We start from the raw sequence: 25,743 nt of genomic DNA, 5'->3' as shown, positions 1-25,743 counted from the left end.
AAGTGGTGCGGAGGGATGGGGCGGAAGTGAGGGGGCGGGTGGGAGGGAGGGAGGGGGGAGAGGGGAGAGCCCGGTGTCACGTGAGGGGCGGCGCGGGGGCTGCCGGGAGCGCGGCGGTTGGGCGGAGCGGGCGCGCGCGGGCGGCGGTTGCAGCTGCGGCCGCGTCAGGTGAGGGACGGACCCGGACCCGGACCCGGACCCGGACCCGGACCCGAACCGCGGGGTCAGTGCTGGGCCCGCTGTGGAGAGACCTCGGGGCGCTGGAGCGGGTGGAGAGAAGGGAACGGAGCTGGTGAGGGGCTGGAGCACAAGTGTGATGGGAGCGGCTGAGGGACCTGGGGGCTCAGCTGGAGAACAGGAGCTGAGGGGAGACCTTCTGATCTCTGAACTGCCTGAAAGGAGCTTGGAGCCAGGGGGGTCGGGCTCTGCTCCCCAGGAACAAGCGCCAGGACCAGAGGAAACGGCCTCAAGTTGCCCAGGGGAGGCTGAGGTTGGATTTAGGAACAATTTCTTCCCCAAAGGGCTGTGGGGCACTGAACAGGCTGCCCAGGGCAGTGCTGGAGTCACCATCCCTGGAGGGCTGGACAGACGGACATGAGGTTCTCAGGCTGGGTTATAGTTGGACTCGATGATCTTGAGGGTATTTTCCAGCCGAACTGATTGTACGCTGCCCCGAACGCCGCGGGTCCCGGGTTTGCTTGGGGGGTCCCGCCTCACCGGGGCGGCTCCTGCGCGGCGGGAGCGACCCCCGGAGCGCACACGGGGCTCGGGGCTTTCCCCTCGAGCCCTCGGTGGCTGCGGCGCTTCGGTGGAACCTTCTGAGCCCTCAGTAAAAACCGCCAACAGGGACGCTCCTCATCCGGTGGTCTCGATGCTCTTGGCTCCTGCTTGATGAACGTAATGGTTTCGGTTCAGCCTCTCGGGCTTTGTGTTCCTGTGCCTTGTGCTCCTCTGCATCTGCCTCCCCGGTGACTGCTGCCTTTATGTATTTTTCAGCAGCCAGCCTGGTCCTTTGCAGGCACAGCTGCTGTGCTGGGGATGAAGGATGCTGCCTTAAAATAGAACGGGGAGAAGGGGGAGACGGCTGTGCGAAATAAGTGTAAATTGCCGTGGAGCAAGTCTTGGAAGCTTTCTGTTCGCAGGAAGAAGGCAAGTTGGTTTTTATTCATGTTCTTTATCTGGAGAGTCACTGTGGTTATTGTTATAAGCTGCAGCAGTTTAAACATGGGTAGCCAGGTGTTCTATAAAAACTTGGTTGTGGCTTAACATGTTACCGTGTGCCTATAGCTTGTTCCAGCTGCCAAAACATAAATACATTGTTTCATCTTAAACACAATGAAAATGAACACGTTACGCTTGGTATTTGGTTAGAGAAGAAGGTGTTCAAATGTCATTTGTTAGAATAATGTGGAACTTGTGTCTCGGTGGAACTTGGCACGGCATTTACAGGCTTGTGAACAGTATCCTTGCCCTGAAGGACTTTAAAGGAAAAGCTTGGAAGAACACCTCTAATATCTGTTGCATTGGGTACAGTTTGCCTTGTGCTGAAAGGCATCCCAAAGCAAATGCTGTTCAGAAGTTGTATGTAAACATGGGTTGCATCCAATCAGAAATGAATTTGAAATGATTTGAGTTTTGTTTTTTTTTACTAGTAATATAAACTACTGCATCTTTATCAGTTAAAAGATACTCATTACAACTTAAGTTCTTAGAAATGAGCAACTGTCTTGTGTTTGCTGTACTAAATTTAGTTTGCTAACATCCAAGTTGAGTTTCTGACAAGTATAATTATCTGGAAAATGGAGTAATTTAGTATAACTTTTATATTCTCTTTCTTATTTAAAGATTCAAACTTCTGCAATGAGTAAACGTAAGCTGAAAGAGAGCAGCGGAGCAAATGGAGAGTGCATTTCACAGGTTAGTAACATTTTCATTAGCTGACTTGGGTTTTAAGTTATGAAACTTTTCCATCCTCTGCCATCCATGTCATTCTGTAGTTTTTTCCTAGACCAGTTGAAGAGGCATGTGCAGATACTTGATGTCAGTTCTGGGACTGTAAATGGGGTTTGTATCTAGGTTCTGAATGCCTTTCAGCTTCTCAGCTCGTGTTTGCTGGCGTCAAGTGTTACAGTAATGATCTGCATTTTGGAGTCTTAATAAAAATGGTAAAGAATGGTCTTGCGCTTTTACAGGTGTTTGTGGCAACGGATTTGTATAAATCTATTTTTATTTAAACAGTCTTTATCTTCCAGTTTGAAGGATGGATCAGAATTTTGCGGACTTATTTTTTTAACAGCTTTCGTCTTCTGTTTCTCAAAGTGTCTGCTTAAAAACTGTGATGTGTCATGTAGTGAAGTACCTCTGATTCAGTGATTTCTTATATTTTAGTAGCTTTCTTTCACTTACCTACAAAATCCCTTTATTGGAAGAAAACCTTTTCCTTTGTGGATGGACAATGCTGACTGTTCAGATAGATTGTTCAGTAAAACAGAATAAATCTGGAAATTAAATCAGTAGGACTTCAGTAGAAGAAAAAGTAACTGAACAGTCAGGTGCAAAAGTTCATATTAGAAATTAATTCCATTCATGAAGTGGAATTTTTAGCAAAGTAGATGTCTGTTGTTCTTGTATCCATTTTCATGATTTCTTAGGATTCAGCAGAAATGAGTTAAGAGTTGCAGCTGAAGAATGTAGAGAAAAACCATATGGAGGGAAGACGAGCCAGCTCAGAGAATGGAAAACAAGGACACAGATGTGCATGATAATGATACAGTTGGGTAGTTGGGTTCTAGGTCAAATAGACATTCACTTTAACTGAAAGACAGGGTGCTCAAATGTGATTTTAAAGGAAAATCACTTCATTCACAGTTTACTCTGAAACTATTGGACAATGACCACTTCAGTTGGACACCAAGCATTACAAAAGGATGGGGTGTGCAGTATTTTAGAAGAGCTTAAAGGAGGGATGTGGAGAAGTACTAGTATAAAGTCCTATAAATTCTTCAAAATTGGGATTGTCCAATTTGTGTGCTGCTAGTTGGGTGGTGGGAAGAAATGTGCTCTGAAGCTGGAAGCTGGCTGTTTGGGGACTGAAGATCCTATTTTAAGTAACAGCTCTTAATGTGAAAAACAGAAGTCAGTGTATCTAAAGATATCTCAAACAATACATCTGCATTAACAGTTAAAATAACAGTATTCAGCATGCAGTTTGAAGGGCTTTGGGACTTCAGTAGTCAAGCTGGACAGGCTTCATTCCGTACTTTGAAAGCAAAATGTTAGCTTTGGTTTTATAGTATTTCCTACCGCGCTTGTAAACTTCTAGGAACAAGATATTTGATCTGAATCTTTAAAGAACCTGTAAGCTTGATACTCTGTAATGTTTGAAGGTATTAGGCTGCAATGTTGTTGCCAGTGGTGCAAAAAGTGTAGGAGCTTTTGGGGGAATAACTAAGTGGGTTATTTTGTTTTTAAATCAACTGGTAAATGTTTTCTTGCCTGTATTGCACAATAAGTTAGAACTATGAAATAGATGTACTCCTGCCCTAATTTTGGTGACAAGTATAGCATCCCCTTGGGGTTAAGGAAAGAAGCTGTAGCAGAAGAGACCAAAGACAAGTGTTGCTATCATTGAATTCTTTTCTGCTACAAAAGGGATGTTAAGTATTCTGCCTACTGCAACTTTATTCTTACTTTCAAGACCCTTATATCCTTGATGACAATGAAAATGTACGTGTTGCAGAGTGTAACACCACAGGAATGTGCATATTTTTACTGTTATTTTATGGCAGTACTTACATTATTGGTACATTCTGGTGTTTGAAGCACCAAACTTTCTTTCTGTCTTGTGTTACATTTGTAGGTGCAAAAAATGTTACGTGAAAGATTCTGTCACAGTTATGCTACTGGAAAACTGTTTGGGACTGAACAGCAGTACAGGTTAGTGAGCAGACTCAAACAGTGAGTAATTTCTACTTTAACCACGGGAAAAATAGTAGTCAGGTGCTAAGTCAGGATTTTCTGCTACCTCTCTTTTCCAAATGACTTGGAGCATAATGCTTGGTGCCTGAAATTTTGATGAAGTTTTTATACAACTGTTGCTTGCTGTTTTGTCAGGCTCTTAGTTATGGATTTCTTGTCCTTGTTTCAAATCTGTAATTCCTGAAACTCTTTTTTGAACCTGAAAGATGCCTAGAGCGTATATTCTAAGGCTATGGTTTATGACCTGACCAAGCGAAAAGTTAAATTCTCTTGTGAATCTGACATTTGCAGACTATCTTCTCCTTCATATGCCACCACTGAGGAATTCTCTGGAGAGGAAACATGATGAACTTCCCAGCACTTAGTTTCTCTTTCCCGAGTTGTGTCAGGGCTCTTGGCTCTGAAACAGTGAACAAAACCACGTGCGTTGGCTGCAGCTGTTCCATGATAACTCTATCACTCCTTTAGAAGCGCTTGCGCGATGTCAATATTCTAAGGAAAAAAACCAACAAAAAAACCCAACAGCCCCCTTCTCCCATAATAAATGAACGCATTTGTACAGAATTGATGTGTCAGTAGTTATTACAAATACTTTAAATGTGATATTAGGTGATAAGTCTATCTGAAGAGAATTTAAAGTTGTTCTTTTTGCCTTCTTTTGGATGGGAATCGAATATGAACTTGAAGTTCAGTATAGATGTTACTGTTCGCAAGCTTTGAATGTCTAAATTTAGCATATGATCACTTTTATGAAGATTGTCAAAATTAATAAGTTCCACTAGATTATTAATTTTTACTGCTGCCAAGCTTTTCTGTCAATCAGTTTGCCAGTCTTCCTTTTTCACGAGCTATAGTGGTATCACAGAAAGCAATCTATTTTTTTTAAGCAATAATTATTGAAGTCTGTCCTTTTGTGGTGGAGAACTATAGAACTTTATGAATTAGTGATACTCCTGACTTTTGCATGTTTTAATATTTTAGAATATTTTAAGGGATCTGGTAACTCAGCCCTTTGTACTTTATTGTATTTTGCATGCCCTGAGTGTTGGCTTTGAGAGCAAGTTGAAATGTATCAGGTTTCCTCTTACGTCGTAAAGATTCTTTGCATTTTCCATAGTTTCAGTGAGTGTTGTCTGGTTTGATGTTTTTAACCTATTGCTGTTGTCCACACAGACATCTGCTGGAACTGCTGAAACGAACTACAGTTCATGGAGAAAGTAATTCTGCCCTCATTATTGGAGCCCGAGGATCAGGAAAGACTGCGGTATAAACATGTATTAAAAGTTTGTACGAGCTCAAACTACAGATGAGGTCAAACTTTCAAACTTCACTGAGGTCCTTGAGCTTTTGGAGCTAAATTTTCATCTCTGCCTGTTTTTAAAGAGAGAATTGCTAATTGTTTCCATAGAATTTCAAAACATTCTGTGACCTCTAGTGAGCTACTTCTGTTGGATAACAATATGGAGAAATTGGTTTCCTAACAGGTTTCTGATATTTTTCAAATGCTGAGTTCGTGGTGATTTTGTAAAATAGAACAAATTGATGTGCGGCTGACAAAACGTTGGACCTGTCGGTCCTCAGAATGACTCGCGGGAGTGTGCGTGCTTTGGAATTAGTGCCTGTAGACTGAGAGGTAGATTTCTCCATAGGTGTTCATAGGTAGAAAATGGTAATGTATCTTAATCCTATTTTAAACACATCAGAGAATGTTGTTACTTGAATTGCTAGGAGGTAGAAAACTGAATGGTAGTTTTAGTTTGTTCACGACAAGTGTAGGTTTTGTATTTTAAAGTAATTCTTTTTAGTTGAAGCGTGTAGGGATGACATCTAACTTAAGTGTTGTATACCTTAATATTATGCGAACACTTAAGTCTTTTATGTTTACGTTAGTATATAGTGTAATAAATAGGTTGGTTCTTACTGCAGAAAGTAATCAAGAATGAAAAATTGCAAAAATTACTTTGGAAGTATTGCTAATAGCTACAGCAAGCAGCCTTCAAGCTTTTAAACACAGCTGAAGAGAAATAAATTGATAAACAGTAAACATATCCAGGATACAGGTCACACTGCTTCCGTTCTGGTAATATCAATTTGTACACCTTTTTACTGTTAATACATTCATCTTCTTACAAGGAAATGATGTATTTTTTTTTCCTAGTTATTAAATCATGTCTTAAAAGAACTCAAGGAAATAAAACAAGTCAGAGGGAACCTCTTGGAAGTTCATCTGAATGGCAAGTAATGCAGCATTACTAAATGTTATGCTATATTCAGTTGCTATATATTGTGTGTACTGAACAAAAATTGTGGTTTCAGCAATTATAATCAAGCCCCGATTATGGAAAATGTGTATGTGAGCTCTGAAACACCTTTCTTTGTACCTCCCTCTATAGAGTGAACTTGTGTGCTTTTGATGACTTTTCAAAATGTTAAAAATTGGTTCAGTTGTGAATTAATTGTTTGAACTAATTTATTATGTATTGTAAGTTACTGTCTATTGATTTTTGAAAAGCTGGGAGATGGAGAGAAGCTTCTGGAGACGTTTCGAGTGGTTGTAGGTGAAGGGGTGAAGGAGACCTGCCAGTTCTTCACGGAAAATCATTTCCTTTCAGGCCTCCTGCAGACTAATGATAAAGTGGCGCTGAAGGAGATCACCAGACAACTGCAGCTGGAAAATGTGGTTGGGGATAAAGTTTTTGTAAGTATTAACTTTATTATACTCTTCACTTACCTCCCTCAAAAATGCTTGCCTGGAAAGCTAGCTTTATAGGATGCGGCTTGTTGAGACTGAATGAGCTTTGAGAGTCAATTAGCAAAATTGTGGTGGGCCGGCTCAGTCTTCTCAGGGCTTTTAATTTTAAATTAGATATTTTTAAATTGAGTATTTTAAAATATTTACTCACTGGTGGCAGCAGTGAACTGTGAAGATCCTGATTTACAAACACTTCAATCACGCCAACAAATACTCGTGTTCTACACAAGTGCTGAACGTTATGTTTTGCTAGTTGAGCAATATTAACGCATCCTGATAGTTTTTCAAAACCCATCAACTTTGACTTAGAGAAGGAGCAAGAATGAAAATAGTCTCTTAAAATTTACTTTAAGCCTTTAAATGAAACAAACGTTATGCATTCCAAAGAGACTTTGTTCAGAGTGGTACAGGATTTTGGGATTGTCCACTGTAAGGTTTTGAGACAAAGAGTAAACCAGTTGATCAGCCAAAAAGCAGTATCTTTAATATATTTGCAACCTTTTCTAATTCATAGGGAAATATATCCAGGCTTCTTAAAGCCTTTAATTTTGCATAGAATTTCTTTTAGAATATTTGTTTCTATTGACCTTCTCCCAAAGACGAGAAACTCTTTTACATTAGTATTAAAGTCACTAATTGAGAATAACTGGAGTGCTTCAGATTAAATTTCTCTCGTTTGAATGTGAAATAACGAGGGTCAGTGATTGGAGCTCTGCTGGTGGTTGCCTGTTATTTGGTGCATGCTCTTGAGGGACCATCTGGTACCACAGAAGGTCCTTCTGGGTGTCATCTCCTGTGCTCCCAGGCAGGACCTTTGAGATGGGCAGAGCTTACACAGTTGTGAGTCATGTAATAACAATCCAAGTGACTGAAGTGGAACGATGAGAGGGGAGAAGGGTGAAATCTCAGTAAATGCGGTTTGTTTTCATCAGTTGCATTTGGAAAGCTGGAGACATAACATGTTACTACTTCAGTTAAAAGAAGCAAGAGACAGCGTGGAGTACAAGACGAACCGTAGGCTGTAGTCATGAGGTTTTATTGCCTTTTGGAAGTGCTTGCTTCTTAGACTGTGCTTTGGTTTCTTATTTATCCCAAATGATTTTAGATACAGTGACTGGAAAACTGTGGTCATGAGCTAAAATTTTCCCAAATACAGCTGCAGTAATAAAAGGAAATAACAAGTATTTAATTTCAGCGTAGCCATTTGAATGAGTTGGCTCTTCAACAGAGAACTACAACAACCTTTCAGGGTCCACAGTTCCATTACCAAAAATGCTGAAGGCAAAACTAGACTTAAATATGCTTAATTCCCCTATCGTTTTCCCTGTTAAAATTATTGTGGAGTACTACTTTAAACTCTTAGCCATCTCAAATCCCTTTGGTTGCACATGGCCATGGAAACGCACCAATTTGCAGGAAGGTCCTTACATCTATTGACAGAAACTTTTCCTTTTTTTAGCTTCTTCAGCTCTCATTCAGAGAGTAAATTGGCTTTTCTGCCTCCTTCGATAGGGATTGTGGTCTTCAATTAGAGTTATTTCCCATCTCACAACTTGTGCACTTCAGAGCGTGTAAACGTGCGTGTAACTGAAGCGGGATGGTCACGGCGATTCGTTGCTCGTGAACGTCTGATGTTTTGATCTAATAAGGTTGCAAATTAAAAAGCTGCCTACTGATCATTCTCAGCGGAACACGTTAGGTGGCAGTTTTTGCATGTGTGTAGATGGAAAAGGAGTATAAAGCTACTTGTAATTTTAGCTTGTTGTAGACATTCTTCTGATGGCTGCCTGAGGCAATTAGCTGGGGTCTTTCAGACGGGTAAAAAGTGGATCAATGTAGAGTTAACTATCAGTTTTCTTGGCCTGAAGAGGTTGTGATGATACAACATGAAGTAACATGGTAGATTTTCAAATCTGCACTGGTTTTGCAAGCAGGGGTTTAGAAGGCAATGAGCTTCGTTACATGCCTGAACTTGGTGTAGTTACGCAGTTCTGAGAACGACACTGAAAATCTATTGTGAACTTTTTTCTCCTCTGTGTAGGGCAGTTTTGCCGAAAACCTTGCGTTCCTTCTCGAAGCTTTAAGGAAAGGTAAGTGCTGGGAGCCCTTCTTCTGAAACTCTGTGTTTGTCACTTGGCTCAAAAATGAGTGTACATGTGTTTCTTCAGCTATTTGTACAAGCGGTTTGAAGAAATCTGACCCAGGAATGTGTCATGGTTACAAAATAGTGTAAAAAAGACGTAATACTAGACATATACCTAACGTAACTGATGCCATAAAGGTTGCATGTGATGGTCAGCTGTGAAAGGCTGAGGGAGCTGGGGCTCTGGAGCTGGAGAAGAGGAGACTGAGGGGTGACTCATTCATGGGGATCAATATGGGAAGGGTGAGTGTCAGGAGGATGGAGCCAGGCTCTTCTGGTGACAACCAGTGATAGGACAAGGGGCAATGGTGCAAACTGGAACACAAAAGGTTCCAATTTGAGAAGGAACTTGTTCCCGGTGAGGGTGGCAGAGCCTGGCCCAGGCTGCCCAGGGGGTTGTGGAGTCTCCTTCTGTGCAGACATTCCAACCCGCCTGGACACCTTCCTGTGTAACCTCATCTGGGTGTTCCTGCTCCATGGGGGGATTGCACTGGATGAGCTTCCCAGGTCCCTTCCCATCCCTGACATTCTGGGATTCTTTTATCCATCTGGATAAAATAGTGTTGTGGGGTTTTTTGGTTTGTTTTTCATTTGCCGTAGAAGTCTGTCTTCCCTTGCAACCAGAAATGATGCTTGAGAGAATACTACAAAACCTCACTGATTTTCTTTCAGTGTAGCAGTAGGTGTGTGGAAGGAGGGCTTCATGAAAAGCTTAAGGAAAAGATGTAAATCGTTAAAACTGTGAAAGCTGTAGAGATGGAAGTCTGGTGTTACCACATACTAACTAACTCTTAAAATTGCTGTCTCAGGAGATCGAACTAGCAGTTGTCCAGTCTTGTTTATACTGGATGAATTTGACTTGTTTGTTCATCACAAGAATCAGACACTGCTCTATAACCTCTTTGACGTATCCCAGTCAGCGCAGACTCCGGTTACAGTTATTGGACTTACGTGTAGACAAGTAAGAAATGGCGTTTTCTCATTCAGTTTTTAGCTGCTTTAAAGAAACTTTTGTCTTCTCTCCTGGAACCTTATTTAATTTACTACAAGATTTTTTTGCAAGAATCCATTTTTCTGACTTGAATTGGGAAGGAGGGTGAGGTAGATTTAAAAAAACAATAATAATTGGTGCTGAGAGCAAACTTAGATGACCAAAAAACTGCAAAGCCTTCAGTTTCACTCCTAGAGGAGCAGGTTTATATTTCCAAAGGAACTTAAGCCTGTTGTCCTGTATCCCCGCAGAAGAGCCATATGTGTCCATCTGACTGTTCTATATAACTGTGTCATTACTGTTCTGACTCTGGTATCCTCCTCACCCCTAATTTCAGACCACTTACTGCTCAGATTTGGAATCTGAGGCTGTGTCACGGTCATGATGGTACCTCTCACTGCTTATTTTCTTTTGAAATCACTCTTGTGTGTGACTTGTAAATCAAAAGGGGTCTTTAGATTCTGCACTCTTGGCTCTATGTTTACTCTCATGACTCTTTTTGGTGAGGAATTTCAGCCTTTTTTTTTTTAGTGCAAGTAAACCCACCAAAACCAACACACAAGACACCTTAAAAAACCATCTAAAATTGCTAGAAACTGGGTGTGCAACCATTGTGTCCCAGTACAAGGTTGGGGAATAGGTATTTCTCTGACTGAATCCCACATCTTGTTTCTGCTGGCAGCCTCGCTTAGTTCTGCCTGACAATCTCCAAAGCGAAATATTGGCTCGTCAGTTGGTTTTTTTCCTTTTTGAAGCTGGATTCTTTCAGTGTGACAAAAGGCTTGTGAACTGACAGCTGCCAACCTGCGGATCTGCTGCACAGACAACTTGTCTGGAGCCGGGATAGGCTGAAACATCTTGAATGCAGGCTTAAGTAACTGAAAAATTTACATAATCTATGGAGAAATTGTGCTGGGTATCCTAGCAACTAATTACCCCGTATGATGTAGCGCATCACATGATTTGGGTAAATGGCTAGTTGTTAGGCACATCGATTATCATAATTAGCAAAGGTCTTCTTAGAACATTTGAAGCTTGAGAATATAATAATATTATTTTTTCCAACACAATTTACTGTGCTGTTTTCTCTTGTAGTTTTTACTGTAGCAAAGAACACGGGAAATGTGTCTGCTTTTAAATGGTTTTAATGTGTTTTTCTTTACAAGGATATCCTGGAGCTCTTGGAGAAGAGAGTAAAATCAAGGTTCTCTCACCGACAGATATATTTGATGAATTCCTTTAACTTCAAACAATACATTAAGATATTCAAGGAACAGCTTTCTCTTCCTGCCGAATTTCCTGATGAGTCTTTTGCACAAAAATGGAATAATAACGTCCAGGTATTTAAAGCTCTTTATACTTAGTTATAGTAAAACTTTGACTGGTTTGTAAGTGTAAAGCCTTTACCTAAGATTACTATTTCCTTTCACTAGTCGAGTTTGATGTGGAATAAATCACATTGTGATAGAGAATCTTCACTTACTGAATTAGGAGATAAAATTTAAGTGTCACAAAAAAGATCAGAAGGTTAGGTTGGGCTTGAAGTATTGCATGGCCAAGTGCAAGATGAGCTCTTTCCTAAAGTTACCTAAGTGGTATTTTTTGAGCTGAGCATGAAATTATTTGCTGAGATGATTAAAATATCACTTATGAGGTTTGTTTCCTTTCTTTTTTAGCATCTCTCAGAGGACAAAACTGTGCAAGATGTGCTGCAGAGCCTTTTTCACTACACCAAAGATCTGCGCTCGCTTCAGTTGCTGCTGGTACGTATCTAGATACGTATAGAGTATCTTGATTTGCAACAACAAACAAAGGGTAAACAAAACCTGTGTTATTCATTTCAGTTATCTGAGCTTTACCTGAAATATCTTTTTATTGAGCTGTTTTTTGACAGTACTGGTTTCTTGCATGCTTCATCAGTCCTCACTTTATTAATTAAAGTATTTCCAATTTGTGTAGCAGCTGTGTCGTCAGGGTGTACTGGTTTCTATCCATTTTGAAACCAAAAGTGCAGGTGAAGTACTTTCAATCTATCTGAGATTGTTTTTAGTTGCTGGTGAATGCTGAAAACTGCCTGTACTAGAACCTACTTTTTCTACCTTTGGGTCTGTTGTTGCAGCCAAGTATTCCTCCATTCTTCCTCTTCCACTAAATCTGTCACAGTGCTGAACCTGCTTCTCTTCACTAATGTCTCTCTTAAAATATCCATACATTTTGGTGCCATTTTTTGACTCTGGCCTCATAGTGTATTGTCTCATCATGGTGCTCTGCGCTCCTGACACTCTTAGGCTTTGGTGTTCCTGGCCCAGTTTTTGAGCTCCTCTTGGATAACTCCCTATGCACTTTTTGGTATAAAAGCACACGGTGCTGCTTTTGGAGTAACAGTCACTTAGGGCTCAAATATTTGTTGTTTTCATCCTTCTTCCTGCTCCTCCTCCTGCCTAAGCTGTTGCTCTTGCTGAGACGCTCCTGAGCACGGGTCACTTGCATTTTTGGATCCTGGATACCTCTCCTGTAAGAGCGTTCCATGTATCTACACTCTTGTTATTCACATGGAGAAATGCTTTTCTTTTCTTTTATCACTTCCAATGTCGTCTTCTGCAGAGTTATCAGATTAAATCACTTCACAAAGTGCATGATTAGGCACTGCTTTGTTTCCCATATACTGTTTTGTATATGGAGTGATGCAGGATGCCCAGATGCTGCCCTGAATTTGTTCATTACTGTGACGCTGGTCCAGGAAATGCCATCTGAATCTATTAAACCTTGAGGTGCTGGAAGCCTGAGGCTCCTAATCCCTAGAAATACTGAGACAGAAGTTAATTGGCATCAAGGGCCTGAGGAAGCTGAGGAGTTTCCCTGGGTATCTTCACCCTTCCCCAGTGATGGAGCCTCCTCACTGCGGGGAGGACAACTGGGCTGAGGCTCCCTGGTGACTGTGAGAGCAGAGTCTGCTCAGAATGTCAGAGCTAAAGCTGACACTGAACTCCCTCCTATCACAACAAATGAGCTTGAGCTTAAGCTGAACGCTGCTCAGCTTCTCTTGGATAGTCTCTTTTTATCCACCTCCCTCCCTCTCATTTTTTAACACAATAAGAATGCGCTAACATTCATTACAGAAAACAACACTGATTTACCACCTTCAAATATCTTTGTGCTTCTGTCAGTGTGCAAAGCCACTAAATGTACCAGCTTGTGCTGTGCGCATATTCAGATTGGAACCTTCAGCGCTGTGGTGATTGTTCTTGGGCTCTTTAGCGCTGAGAGCTTTTCCCAACATGGAGTTTATAACTAGTCCGAAAACAAGCTCGTGATTGTTTTCTTTAGCATGTTCTGAATTTTTCCTTTAGAAGGGGGCTTTTTCACTCATAAAAATACATAATACAGATTCTCTTGTAAGTTTTTTGGTGAGAATTGGAGCTGATCTTGCTGATTATCTGCTTTTTGGGAGCAAGGCCTTGTTTTCAGTGCCAAACTATTTTTAAATTGCATTTAGTGCTCCCCATCACTTTGCATTGCGAGATGGACTCCTGGCTTTTCAGTGGAAACTCAGTATCTGGTTCACACTGCACTAACCTAAGCGGTATCGCGCAAAACAAAGCTGGGAGGAATTGAACGAGTTTTTAGCAAAGGAAAGCAAGTGATTGCTCACGTGGCTAGAACTCGATAGCTCGTAACGGAGCTGGTAGCATTGAGTTTTGCTTTTGGTAAATGCTGGTTCATTATCTGCCCCTGGAGCTGGTGAAGCGGAGGCTGCTCGGTGCTCTGTTGTGTGTCCTGACCTGGTGCTCACACATTTCACTGGCCCTGACGCAGGTGAGCAGTGACTTACAAGAGATATTGCTGCGTTTCCTCAACTTCATTCCGTTTCGCATGTTTGTTAGTGACTTTTGGCTCTTGTTTCTTCACCTCTCCCCTTCTTCTCTCCCCAAATTCCCTTTAGTCTTTGTAGTGTAAAACCTCATTCCGTACCTTTGGGAGTGTGAATGCTCACGCAGCGTTGCGAGGCTGTAATGAGAGAAAGAGGACTGGAAGAGGCCTGATGGGCAGCATTGGATGTTCTCCATGAAGCATCTCAATGAAATGGGTGAAATAAATAGCTTTTCATCACACAAAGTTGGAGGTAGTCGCTAAAAGCCATTTCTCTCCTGTTTGAACGATATTCAGTGACAAAGTATCTCCAAGGCAGGTAGTCAGAGCCCCGTGCCTGCCGCCGTGTTATGGCGTGTGCGCCATCAATGGCTTTGAGCGACTGGTGTCAGAGAGGTCACTTCACTGGCTCTTTATTAACTTGCATTTGTTCAAAACTCACTTGTTGTGACAGCTGAAGCTCATTAAGGATTCAAATTGCAGCTCTCTGAGGCTTTAGCTGATGCTCCGAAACCGAGAGGCGCCTTCACACCCTTTCTGAGCACTTTGAGCGCGCTGTGGCTCTGTGTACAAAGTTATGTGTGTAAAGCAGTTGTAAATCATTTCTCGCAGCGATCGCTGCAGTATGCTAATCCATTGAAATTAATATAAACAAGTTAATGAGTGTTTATCTCCTCTAGTGATGAGGCTTGAAAGTTTTAAGCCTGGAAGCCCCTCCTGGCCAAATGGAGCTGTAGCTACCAGCTATTGACAAGGTTTTCAGTCTGAGCCTACTCGGTGTGTAGGGTTCATTTGTTAATGTTTCCAGGAGGTGACTCCAGGGGAAGCGCGTTCTTCTGCATTCCATCTCCAAGCAGAAAGCATGTCTGGTAATTAGTAATTAAATGAAAAATGTCTTTTGCTTTATTTTTAGATGCTCGCTGTAAGTAACGTTACTGTGCATCACCCACTCATCGCTGCGTCAGATCTTCACGAAGCAAGCAAGCAGTACAGAATGGACTCAAAAGCGAATATCGTACATGGTAAAGCTCAGCTCTTCCTCCCGAACATTTCTTAGGAGTACAGAATGTGTCAAGTCCCTCCCTGGAATCCCTGCGGTGTGTCAGGGACACACGGAGATTGTTCTGGTGCTGCTCTGAATTCTTTGTCAGGCCACACAGTCTGCAATGACGGTTTTCCTTTATGCCTCAATTTCTTGCTTTGTGACGGACGCAGCCTGTTTCTTCATGTTCTCGCTTCAAATGTCTGGAAAACACATGTCCTCTCATCTAGCCTCTCCGATTCTAGAATTCTTTTACAATATGAAGATACATAACAAATACGCGAGGCCTAGAGCGTATCAAAATAGAGGATTAAAATAGTATATGAGCTGCTTGTGTTTCTTATAAGCTTACAAGAAATATTTAGAGCTCTTGTCTTTCCCTCCAGGTTTGTCTGTCCTGGAAATCTGCCTGATTATAGCTATGAAACACTTAAATGATGTTTATGAAGGAGAACCGTTCAATTTCCAGATGGTTTACAACGGTGAGAGAAATGCATGAGCTTTACAACCCCTAAATCACTTACTTTCCCATCAGTAACTTGTTTTTTTTTTTTTCCTTTCCTGTGACTGATACAGAATTCCAGAAGTTCATACAAAGGAAGGCGCATTGTATGTACAACTATGAAAAGCCGGTTGTCATGAAGGTAAGCCTGAAATGGCAGTGTATTTTAGCCTCACCATATGAAGTGCACATGGTGGGACAAAGCTGATGCTGTCACTCGGTGAGCCTGACTTTGCTGGGCTCTGCTCAGGGAACTGCTTGTGGGACACTATGTGGGACATAATCCTGCATTTCCAGTTCATGAACTTAACCTCAGGACCAGCAGTTCTCTGGTCAAGGCTTCTGGGTCTGCAGCTTTTCAGCTGAGCAGCCGTGGTTTCTGATTCTACATCATCCAGTTGAACTGGAGGTGATGGAAAGTCTGTGCACCTGTAATAGACTGTTCCAGTTTGTATCTCAGCGTAACAGTCGTTCCCAGTCGGTCACACCTCCACCAGATTGCAGGGATTATGTATTTCAGAAGAAAAGCGCAGGTGCCGTAGAGCTGATCGCTTTGTGTCTGGCTGCTGAGGTCACACCAGAGGTTTCCATCAGAACAGCGTCTCAAAATGAGCAGTACAGCTCAGAATGACATCTTCCTTTTCTGTATTTTTAGGCATTTGAGCACTTGGTGCAACTGGAGTTAGTAAAACCGCTGGAAAGGCCGTCTGTCCGTGCGCAGAAGGAATACCTCCTCATGAGACTGCTGCTGGACAACAACCAGATCATGGACGCGCTGCAGGTGTATCCCAACTGCCCCACGGACGTCAAGCAGTGGGCCGCCTCGTCCCTCAGCTGGCTCTGAACTCTTTGGAACTTAAAATATCACTTTCTGCATCCTCAAAGCTTTTGGGGTTAACTGTCAACTCCAGAAGATATATAACATTTCCCCACGGTTGGGTGTTCAGATTAATAAATTTTTGTAAGAAGGTTGCTGTGTTTGCTGCTGCATTGAGGATCTTGGTTTTTAAGGAGAACTGTAGTGCTGGGATCTTCTGGCACCCATCAGTCTGACCGGCTGAAGCGCTCGGTTTAGCTCAGCACTAACGCTTCCTCTCTTCCACTTTGTAGAAACTGAAGCTCTTTGGCGTTTCTCCGTTTTGGACGCAGTGTTGGGTGCTGGCTCAGGGGCTGCGGGACTTGCACCGTACGTTCCAAAACTCAGATCCATCCCTATCGCAGGTTGCAGCTCATACTCACTCAATGTTGTTGTTTGGGTTTTTTTTTCCTCAAATTTAACTTGACATAAATGTAATAATTGAACATTTCACCCCATGTGGCTTGAGCTGCCACGTGGTGGTTTTGTGCAGAACAGGTTCCTCTGGAGCGCTGAGCAGCGGCTGCCCTGGGCTCTGTGGGGCAGGAATGGCTTCTACAGCTATGTGCAATGTATAGAACATATACGTGCTTCCAAGGTCACCACAGTGCCAGGTCTTTCCTTTTTTTCCAGGGCTTGCCTTGCAGCTTGAGAATCGCTGCAGGAACAGGCACCTGCCTCTTCTCTCGCAGCGTGACGGTTTGAAAAAAGGCATTTGTGAGTCATAGTAGTCACATTTTTATTTTAACTTTTTGGGGGAATAGGGGAGCAAGAGTATACATTTTTATTTGTACAATATTTAACAATCAATCACTTTATTGAGGGCGTGGGGGGGGTTGGTTTTAATACTTGCAGAAAAACAGCAAGTACCTTTTGACAGTAGTACAACAACCTGTGCCCAAAACACTGACAAATACAAAGAGTAAAGTTCAAATAATTGTTTACCAAAATCTTGAGAGGTAACGAATAGTATATGGACTGAAACAGCATTAAAAAAAATAAAGGAAACAAAAAGTACTGCTGGTTGAGTATCTGAGGTAAATGATGTTCCATCAAGGATGCTACTTGAATGGTTTTGCCCATGGAGGTGTATTGCAGTGTCCTGCGTTTTGTACCAAGTGTTCCTAATAAAAGGAAATGTATTAAAAAAAGGTTACAAAAGTGAAGCTGGAAAAAGAGCAAACGGGTAACCTTACGTGTTCTGGTGAATGCTCGTGTGAACAGGGAAATCTTATTACTGTCTGCTTACAATTTAGCACACCAAAAGGTGGGATTTGAAAACGACACCGACCTTCACCCTCCAACACAACGTAGAGAGGAACACTGGGCTGCTTTCTCAGGGGTCTGTGGGCACCGTTTGAACAGATTTGGCCTGGATTTCAGGGCCAGGACTGCGACCAAAGCCACTTCACTACAGGATGTAACAGGACAAGGGGCACTGGGAGTAACAGCAGAGTTTCCCCCAGCAGCCTAACTCCGTCCTGGCTCGGGGGCATTAAATGCTCCGGAAATACACCAAAAAAATACGCATCAAAATACCCCACGAGAACAGCTGCACCCGAGCAGCTCCGGGGATGGTACTGTTGCCAGTTAAAAAGCATTTATACTGTCACCATCCTGTTCACAGTGACATTAATGACGCTGTTAAAAAGCAGGAGGAGCACAACGTATGAGCAATAACCAAAGGCAGGTTGAAAGATGAGGGTAAGTTAAGTTTTAGCTCAGTGTTCCTGGAACCCGCAGCACCTGAAGCTTAAAGGATAACGCACAGGTGATGCACATTTTCATTCATGACCAATTTTTGCATCACATCTGGAATAGGGGATTATTAAGCCACCTGCATTGACTCCATTTTTGCCACTAAAGGGGCTAGAACTCATCAGAACACAGAGATCCTTAGTGACATACAAACGGACTCGGATTTGTTCACAACTCAGCAGCTGCGTTCATGCGTAAAGTAACATCCCTGGATTAAAAAATGGAAGCAAAATTAAAGTATCAATCAAAGAAGTGGCCAGAAACCGGCTGTTTCCTTTTTTTCTTTCAATAGCCAAGCTGAGCACCCCCAGTTCATCCAGGTGAGAACAGCACTGACCTTGGTCTTATCTATCCACAGCGCCTCTTATTGTGCCCGGGGAAATGAGAGTCGCTTTTGGCTGCACATTCCAATTTTCAAGATACCGTTCGCAGCGAGCTCCTAATTGCGACATTAAAACCCTTCAAAAGACACGGACTGCCTGGTGTAAAAAATGATGGAATACACGGCATATTCCCAGCTATTCTCAGGGCTTTCCTCTAGAGGTTTATGAAGTTTAGTTTAAGTGAAAATTTGTGTAAGAGATCAAATAAATGTAGTGAAACTGCTTGAGAGAAGCACTTTGGCACCTGTGTCCCAGTCTGTGTGATGTGACCGTAAGGCATGAGCGCTGAACTCAGAACAACACGTTTTTCCTCAGTTTTTGAGTCTGCTGCGGCCGTTGGTATTCGTTACCTCTACGTACTCCTTGCATATTTTCAGCTGTAAGCATAACTAAATCATCCCTGAAATTGGTAACAATTTCCAATCTAAGATGTGTGGCTGGAGTTTCCCACGTGGTTCTAGGCCAGCCCTGCGTACCACGGCCACCAGGTTGTGCTCCCGTCCAACAGCATCGAGCTGCGCCCAGAGCCCAGTTCAAACCTCAAACACAGAGTCAGAATTTGGGGGAAAACGGAGCTTCCTGAGGTGATCCTGAAACAGCGATACAGAACCCACTGTTTAGTGACCGGAACACGCGCTTTGCACAAACATAAATAGGAAAAAGACTTTAAAAAAGAAAAGAATTCAGAGCTTTCCAGTGTCACAGCTCACAGAAAATTAAAAAAAAAGTCATGCTTAAGTTTTCAAATATTCCTCAGACACAGCAAACCTAAATAGTATTCAGTTAAATAAATGTATGAGATACTCTGGGAAATGGAGGGAAGAGAAAAGCTTTAAACTAAAACAGGAAGGAAAATTTTGTTTCAATAAACAGCACTTTTTTTTTTATACACAACAAGCTAGTACAAGAAAAGGCTAAAAACACTGCTTTAGGAATGGCCATTTACTGTTGGCATGAAGCATAGCTTACCCTTCTTAAATAACACAGTGAATCTGAAATACATCATTTACAAAACATGGATCGATTTATTATTCCAATCTGTTAGTGTTGTCAATGTCAGGGTGTAGTGGAGGTGGAACTGAGGTATACCTTGTTGAGGGAGGTTAAGTAATACTTGGAAGCCTCTTCGCTATATCCCACTCGATTACGTTTGTTTCTGTACACCGAACAGCAGCACACTAAACATTCACAAGCTGTGTCATATTGGCATTACAATAGTCATTTTATAAACAACAGCAAATGCAATAAAAACAAGTTACCCTTTTTTTTTTCTTTTTTTTTTTTTAAATCTGAAATGAAATGTTTGATTTAAAAAAAATAACAGTAGTTCATTTAAGGAATTAGTCTCTTCTGACAGGTATTAAGAAATCGGACGTCAGTTTTTAAAACGCTTGATTAGCCAGCGCGCGGGTCCGTGGCCTTCGGTTCAGTTCCTCGACAGCACGTTCTGGTTTCTCAGTGTCAGCAGGGAATGAATGCACAAAGTCTCACGGATCCAGGGAAAACGAAGGGAAAACCCCCTCCTGGGGACGTTCCAGAGAGACTTACCGTTCTTTTCACACCAAAACCAGCGCCGACGTGAGCCCGGCGGCTTTAGCAGCTCCAGTGCAGAGTCCTGGCGGTCAGTTCCGTGCCCAGTGCAACCATCATAGACTGGATTCTTTGGGAGGAAAGTCAACGTTTGTCACCATTGTGACCACAGTCACGATGTCCTCTGTTGTTATAATGTTAGTTAATTTTTGCATCTGAATGATCCGCTCTTCTACACAACCCGCTGACAGCCTGGCTTCCGCGTCGTGATCCCAGCACTCCTCTATGGTCTCGCAGAGCATCGCCATGCCCTGCCAGCAAGAAAGACAAACAACCCCAAAATCAGTCTGCAGAGTTAGCAGCAATTCTATTAAGGTGAGGTCGCTGAGCACTTCTAATAGCAAACTGCATTTTAAGGTAAACCTGCCCACTTTTCACCAGGAAGCTGGGAAATACTTGTTTTGAAACCTAGTGTGTCATATAGGGCCTTATGTCTTATTTATTTTGCACTACTTCAACAAATCTTTTTGAGCATATAATGTTGTGGTCTGCCAGGAAAGCCCTCGTGGCGTTTTACAAGATCTGGCACTAAAAGAGGTGAAGTTCTTCAGCAATCAAATAAAAGTTCAATGCAAAACCCCCAGTCCAAGAGGGGATTTCTGTCTGACCTCAAAGCTGATTCAGTTGCGGGAGCAGACGGTGACACACGCTCGTTGTTCTTGCAGACAGACAGTGTCACCCATGGTCTCTAACAACCCATTTGCTGAAAATCCAGCGCTAGGAATAAGCAGCAGCGTCACCACAAGGCTCCGCCACTCACCCCATTGGGAAACAGGGCTGTTCCTAACCCAGCCCAAACCTTCCCACCCAACACCACTTACGCAAAGTTATTACATTCAGTTTGTAGCATTTCTGTAGTAAATCAATACTTGCTATTTTTAACATGTGCATTCAAAAGTAACTCTCAAGAATCTCTTTGCCAAGAAAGTGAAAAAAAATCACTTTCAAATCACTCAAAATGCAAGAATATTTTAAGAACATATTAGGTTACAGTCCATTTAATTCTTACTAGAGTTATTAAACTTCAGTTCTTCCTAAAGACAGTATCATGAGCACTATACTGGATTAACAAAATTTAAAATTCAAATGGTGGCAGAACTTGGAAGCGCTTGCTTGCATAACTACTTACAGAATGTTTTTGCCAACACTCTCTTAAAACAGGCCGCTTCTTTTTATGAACGACAACTTCCTGCATGTCTTCGAGGGAGGGATGCTGCCCAATTTCTTCTTCAAATGGCAACATGTACTCATCGACTGGGCCTATGGGTAAGAAAAATAAGTTAAAACTCACATTTTTCTTAGGTTTTTAGGGATATGGTTTAGAGGTGGAGTTGACAGTGCTGGCTTGATGCTTGGACTTGATCTTAGAGGTCTTTTCCAACCAAAATTATTCAATGATTCTACAAATTTGCTTTAAAAAAAGGGGGAGAAAAGCCAGTGGTTACGTTAGAAATGCAGATCTACACAGCACTGGGACCCGGGCAGGCTGATTGCCAGCACTGACAGCTCCTTTATGTTCTGGGAAAGTAACCACACCTGCCAGATTTCTCCTCTTGTCCAGCTCCAGAGCCCCAGCTCCCTCAGCCTTTCCTCACATGGGAGATGCTCCACTCCCTCCAGCATCTTGGTGGCTGCGCTGGACTCTCTGCAGCAGTTCCCTGTCCTGCTGGAACTGAGGGGCCACAACTGGACACACTATTCCAGGTGTGGTCTCCCCAGGGCAGAGCAGAGGGGCAGGAGAACCTCTCTGACCTACTGACCACCCCCTTCTAACCCACCCCAGGTACCATTGGGTTCCTGGCCACAAGGGTCCAGCGCTGGCTCATGGTCACCCTGCTGTCCCCAGGACCCCCAGGTCACTTTCCCCTACGCTGCTCTCTAATAGGTCATTTCCCAACTTACACTGGAACCTGGGGTTGTTCCTGCCCAGATCCAAGACTCTACACTTGCCCGTGTTATATTTCATTAACTTTTTCCCTGCCCAATTCCTCTGCAGGTGCTGGTGGGATGTCTCTGTTACCAAGGTTAACCTGATCTGAGCTTCTGCTTATGAAAGGAAGCAATAATTTAAGATAAATTGATTGGTGCTGAGACTATCAGGCTGAATTCACAATAAGCCAACCATACTATGAGTTGCACAGTAATTCTCTCTCTTCCTTACCATCAGCAGATGCAAAACGCAACAGGTGTCCATGTATCGGGAAACTTTGACCTGGGATGCCAAATACTGAAGACACTGAATTATAAAGTGACTACGTGATGTTGGTGTTTCACTCACTTCCTCACTACACCACCCCTTAACAAACTGTATTATGTACACATAATCTACCTTCCAATTTCCTGCTTTGAGTACACCTCACAAATGCCCTCAGCTATTTCCACAGCCTCCACGCGCTGCTTACCATCCGCGGCGGTGCAGCGCGACGCCAGCTCCCAGAGCACCAGGCCCATGGCGTACATGTCAATGCGCAGAAACGCATCCCTCTGGAAGTTGATAGCACCTTCGAGCACCTCCGGAGCCATGTACCTTCGGGTACCCACCTTGGGAGAGAGGAAAGCGCACACATTCGTACACTGAGAATCAACACGACCACGCTTACCGTTCCACCTGGTACTGATTATAACATACATACATATATATATATATATATATATATAAAAAATAAATACTGTAGACCAGTAGTATTTTTTGTCAAAGATTAGAAATAGCCATGGTTATCCTGGCTGGGAACTAAATCTTGGAAGTGTCTTGTATTCTTATATTCAATAGCAGGTAAGAAGAACTAGAAACAATCATAAAGACTGGGCCCTATAAAGGATATTCATGAAGCAGGAAAACATGAATATATTTTAAAATAACACAACTGTATAACAATTCAACATATTTGTCAAGGCCATTCCTTATTTTCTTCCAGATCACAGGAAGGCCACTGTTTGTTTTGGGTTTGGTTTTGTTTGCTTTGATGTCACAAGTATTATAGTTCCACAAAACAACATGAAACTTGCTTATTTTTCTTCCCAGGACTGAAGCTGCAATAAAATACCAAACCCAAACTAGCTCCTGAAGTGCAGTTCACACTGAGAAAGCTGTATTAAACCCTTACGCTTTCTGACCACCATCGGTGATGAAATTCTGGCATCTGAATAAATCAGAACTTATATGATGTCTGAACAAGATCTACTCCACTATTTAAAACTTCATGCTTTTCCTAAGCAGTGTTACTGAGCTTATTTTTGTCACTCAGCCATAAATTGTGAAGTTCTGCCTAAAATTAAATACATTTACTTTTCCGGAAAGCATGATGCTCTAATTTCAAGGTTGTTACTTCATTATGAAACTCCAGGGATGACCAGTGCTTGCTCAGTGCTCTTGTCATTTCAGAAAAGTGACTGTTCCCATGTCGGAAAGTCAGAAACTGGTGCCAGAATAGTTAATAAAATATGGCAAGACGACTCTTTCTTGTCCAAAGAGAGCGGCCAAGTAATGAGATGGAGGGGAAGGCTGTGATCTGTAATATCTAAAGAATCATTTAATTTTTAGCCTGTGTTCTGTAATATCTAAAGAATTGTTTAATTTTTAGCCTGTGAGAAGACAGCACAGATTGTCACATCCCTAAAGGTCACCAAGAGCAAGTTTGATGCTGCAGTATCCTGTGCACGAAGAATGTCTAAACTATCCATTTCCGTTCACATGCCATTACAGTTGTATCGTTTATGTAAATAAACCCGTGTTTACCTGTCCATGTGTATCCCCTGCAGACTTTCCAGCCTCAAACTTCAAAGCTAGCCCGAAATCCGCAATACAAGCCGTAAGGTTATTTTTCAGCAGCACGTTCTTGCTTTTGATGTCCCTTTCAAGATAAGGAAGAAAATTAGACATCTAGAACATGAATTACTACATAAAGTTATAAGGAAAAAGTAATATAGAACACAAAGAACATTGTAATATGAAAGGCAAGGAAATTCTAAAAAAGCAGTTCATTTAAACAAAAGAATAATAATAAAACCTACGAGTACACTTGCACACCTCTATTCTTATGTAAGTATATGAGGCCACAATTAGAAATATCATTTTCTGCTTAGGTTTAAAATACATACAGATTTATAAGCATGTATGATACAGAAATAGAATTAAAAATGACGTTATTGCATATTTTAATTACAACTATAGTTCTTTTGTTTAAATAATAGGAAACAAAACACTTTGAAAAACAGGCAACAATAGGCATAAGTAGATGTTTGAGTAATGCTGAATGCCTTCAGACAGGCAGCACATACCTAAGTGTTCAAGTTGTTTAAATAGCTATAATGTCAGTTATTTTACATACTGCAGAGGGCACTTAAATAACTAACTGCATAAAAAAAAGAATTTATGACATTAACCACAAACACCACAACCAGTTCTATAAACTGATTTTTGCAAGGGCCAAGCAGATTTTTCTTATCTCTCGCTAATCCTGGAAGGAAGAGATTACAGAGTAACTACTTCAATACTTCCTATCTATCCACGTTTCACATCCTTAAGCTCAAAGTTAAATATTAACCATGACAATATTTTCCATGTCCTGTACCTGTGTGAGATGGCAGGTTTATGTCCGTCCTTGAGCCCCGGAATATCCTCGTGAAGATAAGCCAAGCCTCGCGCCATGGTCTGTGCGATGTGACACAGCTCATTCCAAGAAACCACGTTAGCCTTGAGAAAGTCTGTTAACGAACCCTGCACAGCAACAAAAGGAAAAAAGGCAATTATAAGATCGATTTCGTTCTCATCTGGTTATAAAGAAACCTTCCAGATGGGCTCTGTCATTACAGAACACGACACGCCAGTCTGCCTTCCTCTGCTTTCTGATAGGCCTCATAATTATAAACGTACATATATGATCAAACTGCTGATTTAAACAACAAAACAATAACCTTTGCATCATCCTTGGTACATGGATAGAAACAAGATGCATTTCAGCATCACCTCAACACACAAATGGTGCAATGAGCTTGAGGTAAGCAGAACACTTGCCAATAAACCACACTTAACTGCCAGCCTAACAAATGAGAGCTGGACTTAAGCTATTGAAGTTATTTCTAAAGACAATGCTGCTTTTCCGAGGATTTATCGTCTTCCAGACACAAGAATTATAGGTTAGATTCACCTTAAAGAATCCTGCTGAACTGCGTGTGTCCATTCTCTAAGACCTTTAATTGATAATCTACGTCTTTTCTTACAGACCAACAATAGTATTAATAAACTCCAGTTTCCCAATGAGTGAAATACAGACTCCGAATACATATGAGAGAGAAATATGAAGAGATAAAGTAAAAATCTAGTCTATACAAAGCACTTCTCGTCACCCTCACTTGTGTAGCCCACTCTGCACACAGGTTTTCACGGATTCTCACATTGCCCAGTTTGTGAGATGCCACATGTGACTGTGAAAAGCCAACACAAGAGGGAAAATTAACAAAGCACCGGCAAAATAGGTATTTTTCATCAGAGTCATCTCAGATGCCATCTTCCCAATATTAACAAGATTTAAAACCCTTAGACAAAATAAAAACAAAAAAAATGGCAATAACCTTTCAGAAAGGCAAATTAGTTGGATATTATCTACCTGATTGTGAAGGTTAAAAACCTTAAATGTTTCTTAATGTGGTTATCACAAGACAACTGACACATTACTTTATTCTTATAGACACAAATCATCTAAGACACATAAAACTGAAATAAAACACCACAATCTTCGCAGGATGGGCGTTTACTTAATTTAGGCAGATTTAGATGGGGGATATTAAAAATTACACACTCTAAAGAGCAAAAAAGCAGAATGCATTTTTGTTTGCTTTCTGAAACAACTTCTCTATGAAGTAAAGACTGATGACAACT

General features: G+C 41.8%; 2 protein-coding genes across 6 annotated transcripts in view; one reads left to right on the top strand and one right to left on the bottom strand.

The window, feature by feature from the left end:
- Positions 1–125: 125 nt before the first annotated feature.
- Positions 126–16,879, top strand: ORC4 (origin recognition complex subunit 4). Of its 4 annotated transcripts, XM_080347345.1 has the most exons (14): positions 126–223; positions 1,846–1,917; positions 3,860–3,936; positions 5,152–5,242; positions 6,137–6,212; positions 6,591–6,676; positions 8,772–8,820; positions 9,683–9,834; positions 11,031–11,204; positions 11,541–11,627; positions 14,648–14,756; positions 15,163–15,258; positions 15,353–15,420; positions 15,934–16,879. In XM_080347345.1, exons 2-14 carry the CDS (start codon positions 1,861–1,863, stop codon positions 16,120–16,122), a joined length of 1,311 nt encoding a protein of 436 aa, XP_080203471.1. In that variant the 5' UTR covers positions 126–223; positions 1,846–1,860; the 3' UTR covers positions 16,123–16,879. The 4 variants fall into 4 exon arrangements, with proteins under 4 accessions (XP_080203471.1, XP_080203473.1, XP_080203472.1 ...); XM_080347346.1 differs by lacking the exon at positions 126–223 and having other exon boundaries at positions 1,870–1,917; positions 5,152–5,252; XM_080347347.1 differs by lacking the exons at positions 8,772–8,820; positions 9,683–9,834.
- The window catches only part of ACVR2A (activin A receptor type 2A), a 61,592-nt gene continuing 52,719 nt past the window's right edge, over positions 16,871–25,743 (bottom strand). For both annotated transcript variants that reach the window (XM_080347344.1, XM_080347343.1), the window contains 5 exons: positions 24,437–24,582; positions 23,602–23,716; positions 22,268–22,406; positions 20,995–21,125; positions 16,871–20,116 (listed from right to left, as the gene is read on the bottom strand). In XM_080347344.1, the coding sequence (XP_080203470.1) occupies positions 19,922–20,116; positions 20,995–21,125; positions 22,268–22,406; positions 23,602–23,716; positions 24,437–24,582 (726 nt within the window). In that variant the 3' untranslated portion in view covers positions 16,871–19,921. The remainder of the gene's footprint in view (positions 20,117–20,994; positions 21,126–22,267; positions 22,407–23,601; positions 23,717–24,436; positions 24,583–25,743) is intronic.

This window comes from Nesoenas mayeri, assembly GCF_963082525.1.
Source record: "Nesoenas mayeri genome assembly, chromosome: 6".
Classification (NCBI taxonomy): Eukaryota; Metazoa; Chordata; class Aves; order Columbiformes; family Columbidae; genus Nesoenas; species Nesoenas mayeri.
Note: the sequence above shows the minus strand (reverse complement) of the source record. Positions and strands in the feature narration are given on the sequence as shown.

What these genes read in the sequence shown, in the direction of transcription:
- ORC4 (XM_080347345.1), top strand. Translation starts at nt 1,861, where the DNA reads ATGAGTAAACGTAAGCTGAAAGAGAGCAGCGGAGCAAATGGAGAGTGC. An exon ending in GGGACTGAACAGCAGTACAG is followed by an intron (nt 3,937 to 5,151) that starts GTTAGTGAGCAG and finishes TTGTCCACACAG; the next exon opens with ACATCTGCTGGAACTGCTGA. An exon ending in CTTGGAAGTTCATCTGAATG is followed by an intron (nt 6,213 to 6,590) that starts GCAAGTAATGCA and finishes ATTTCCTTTCAG; the next exon opens with GCCTCCTGCAGACTAATGAT.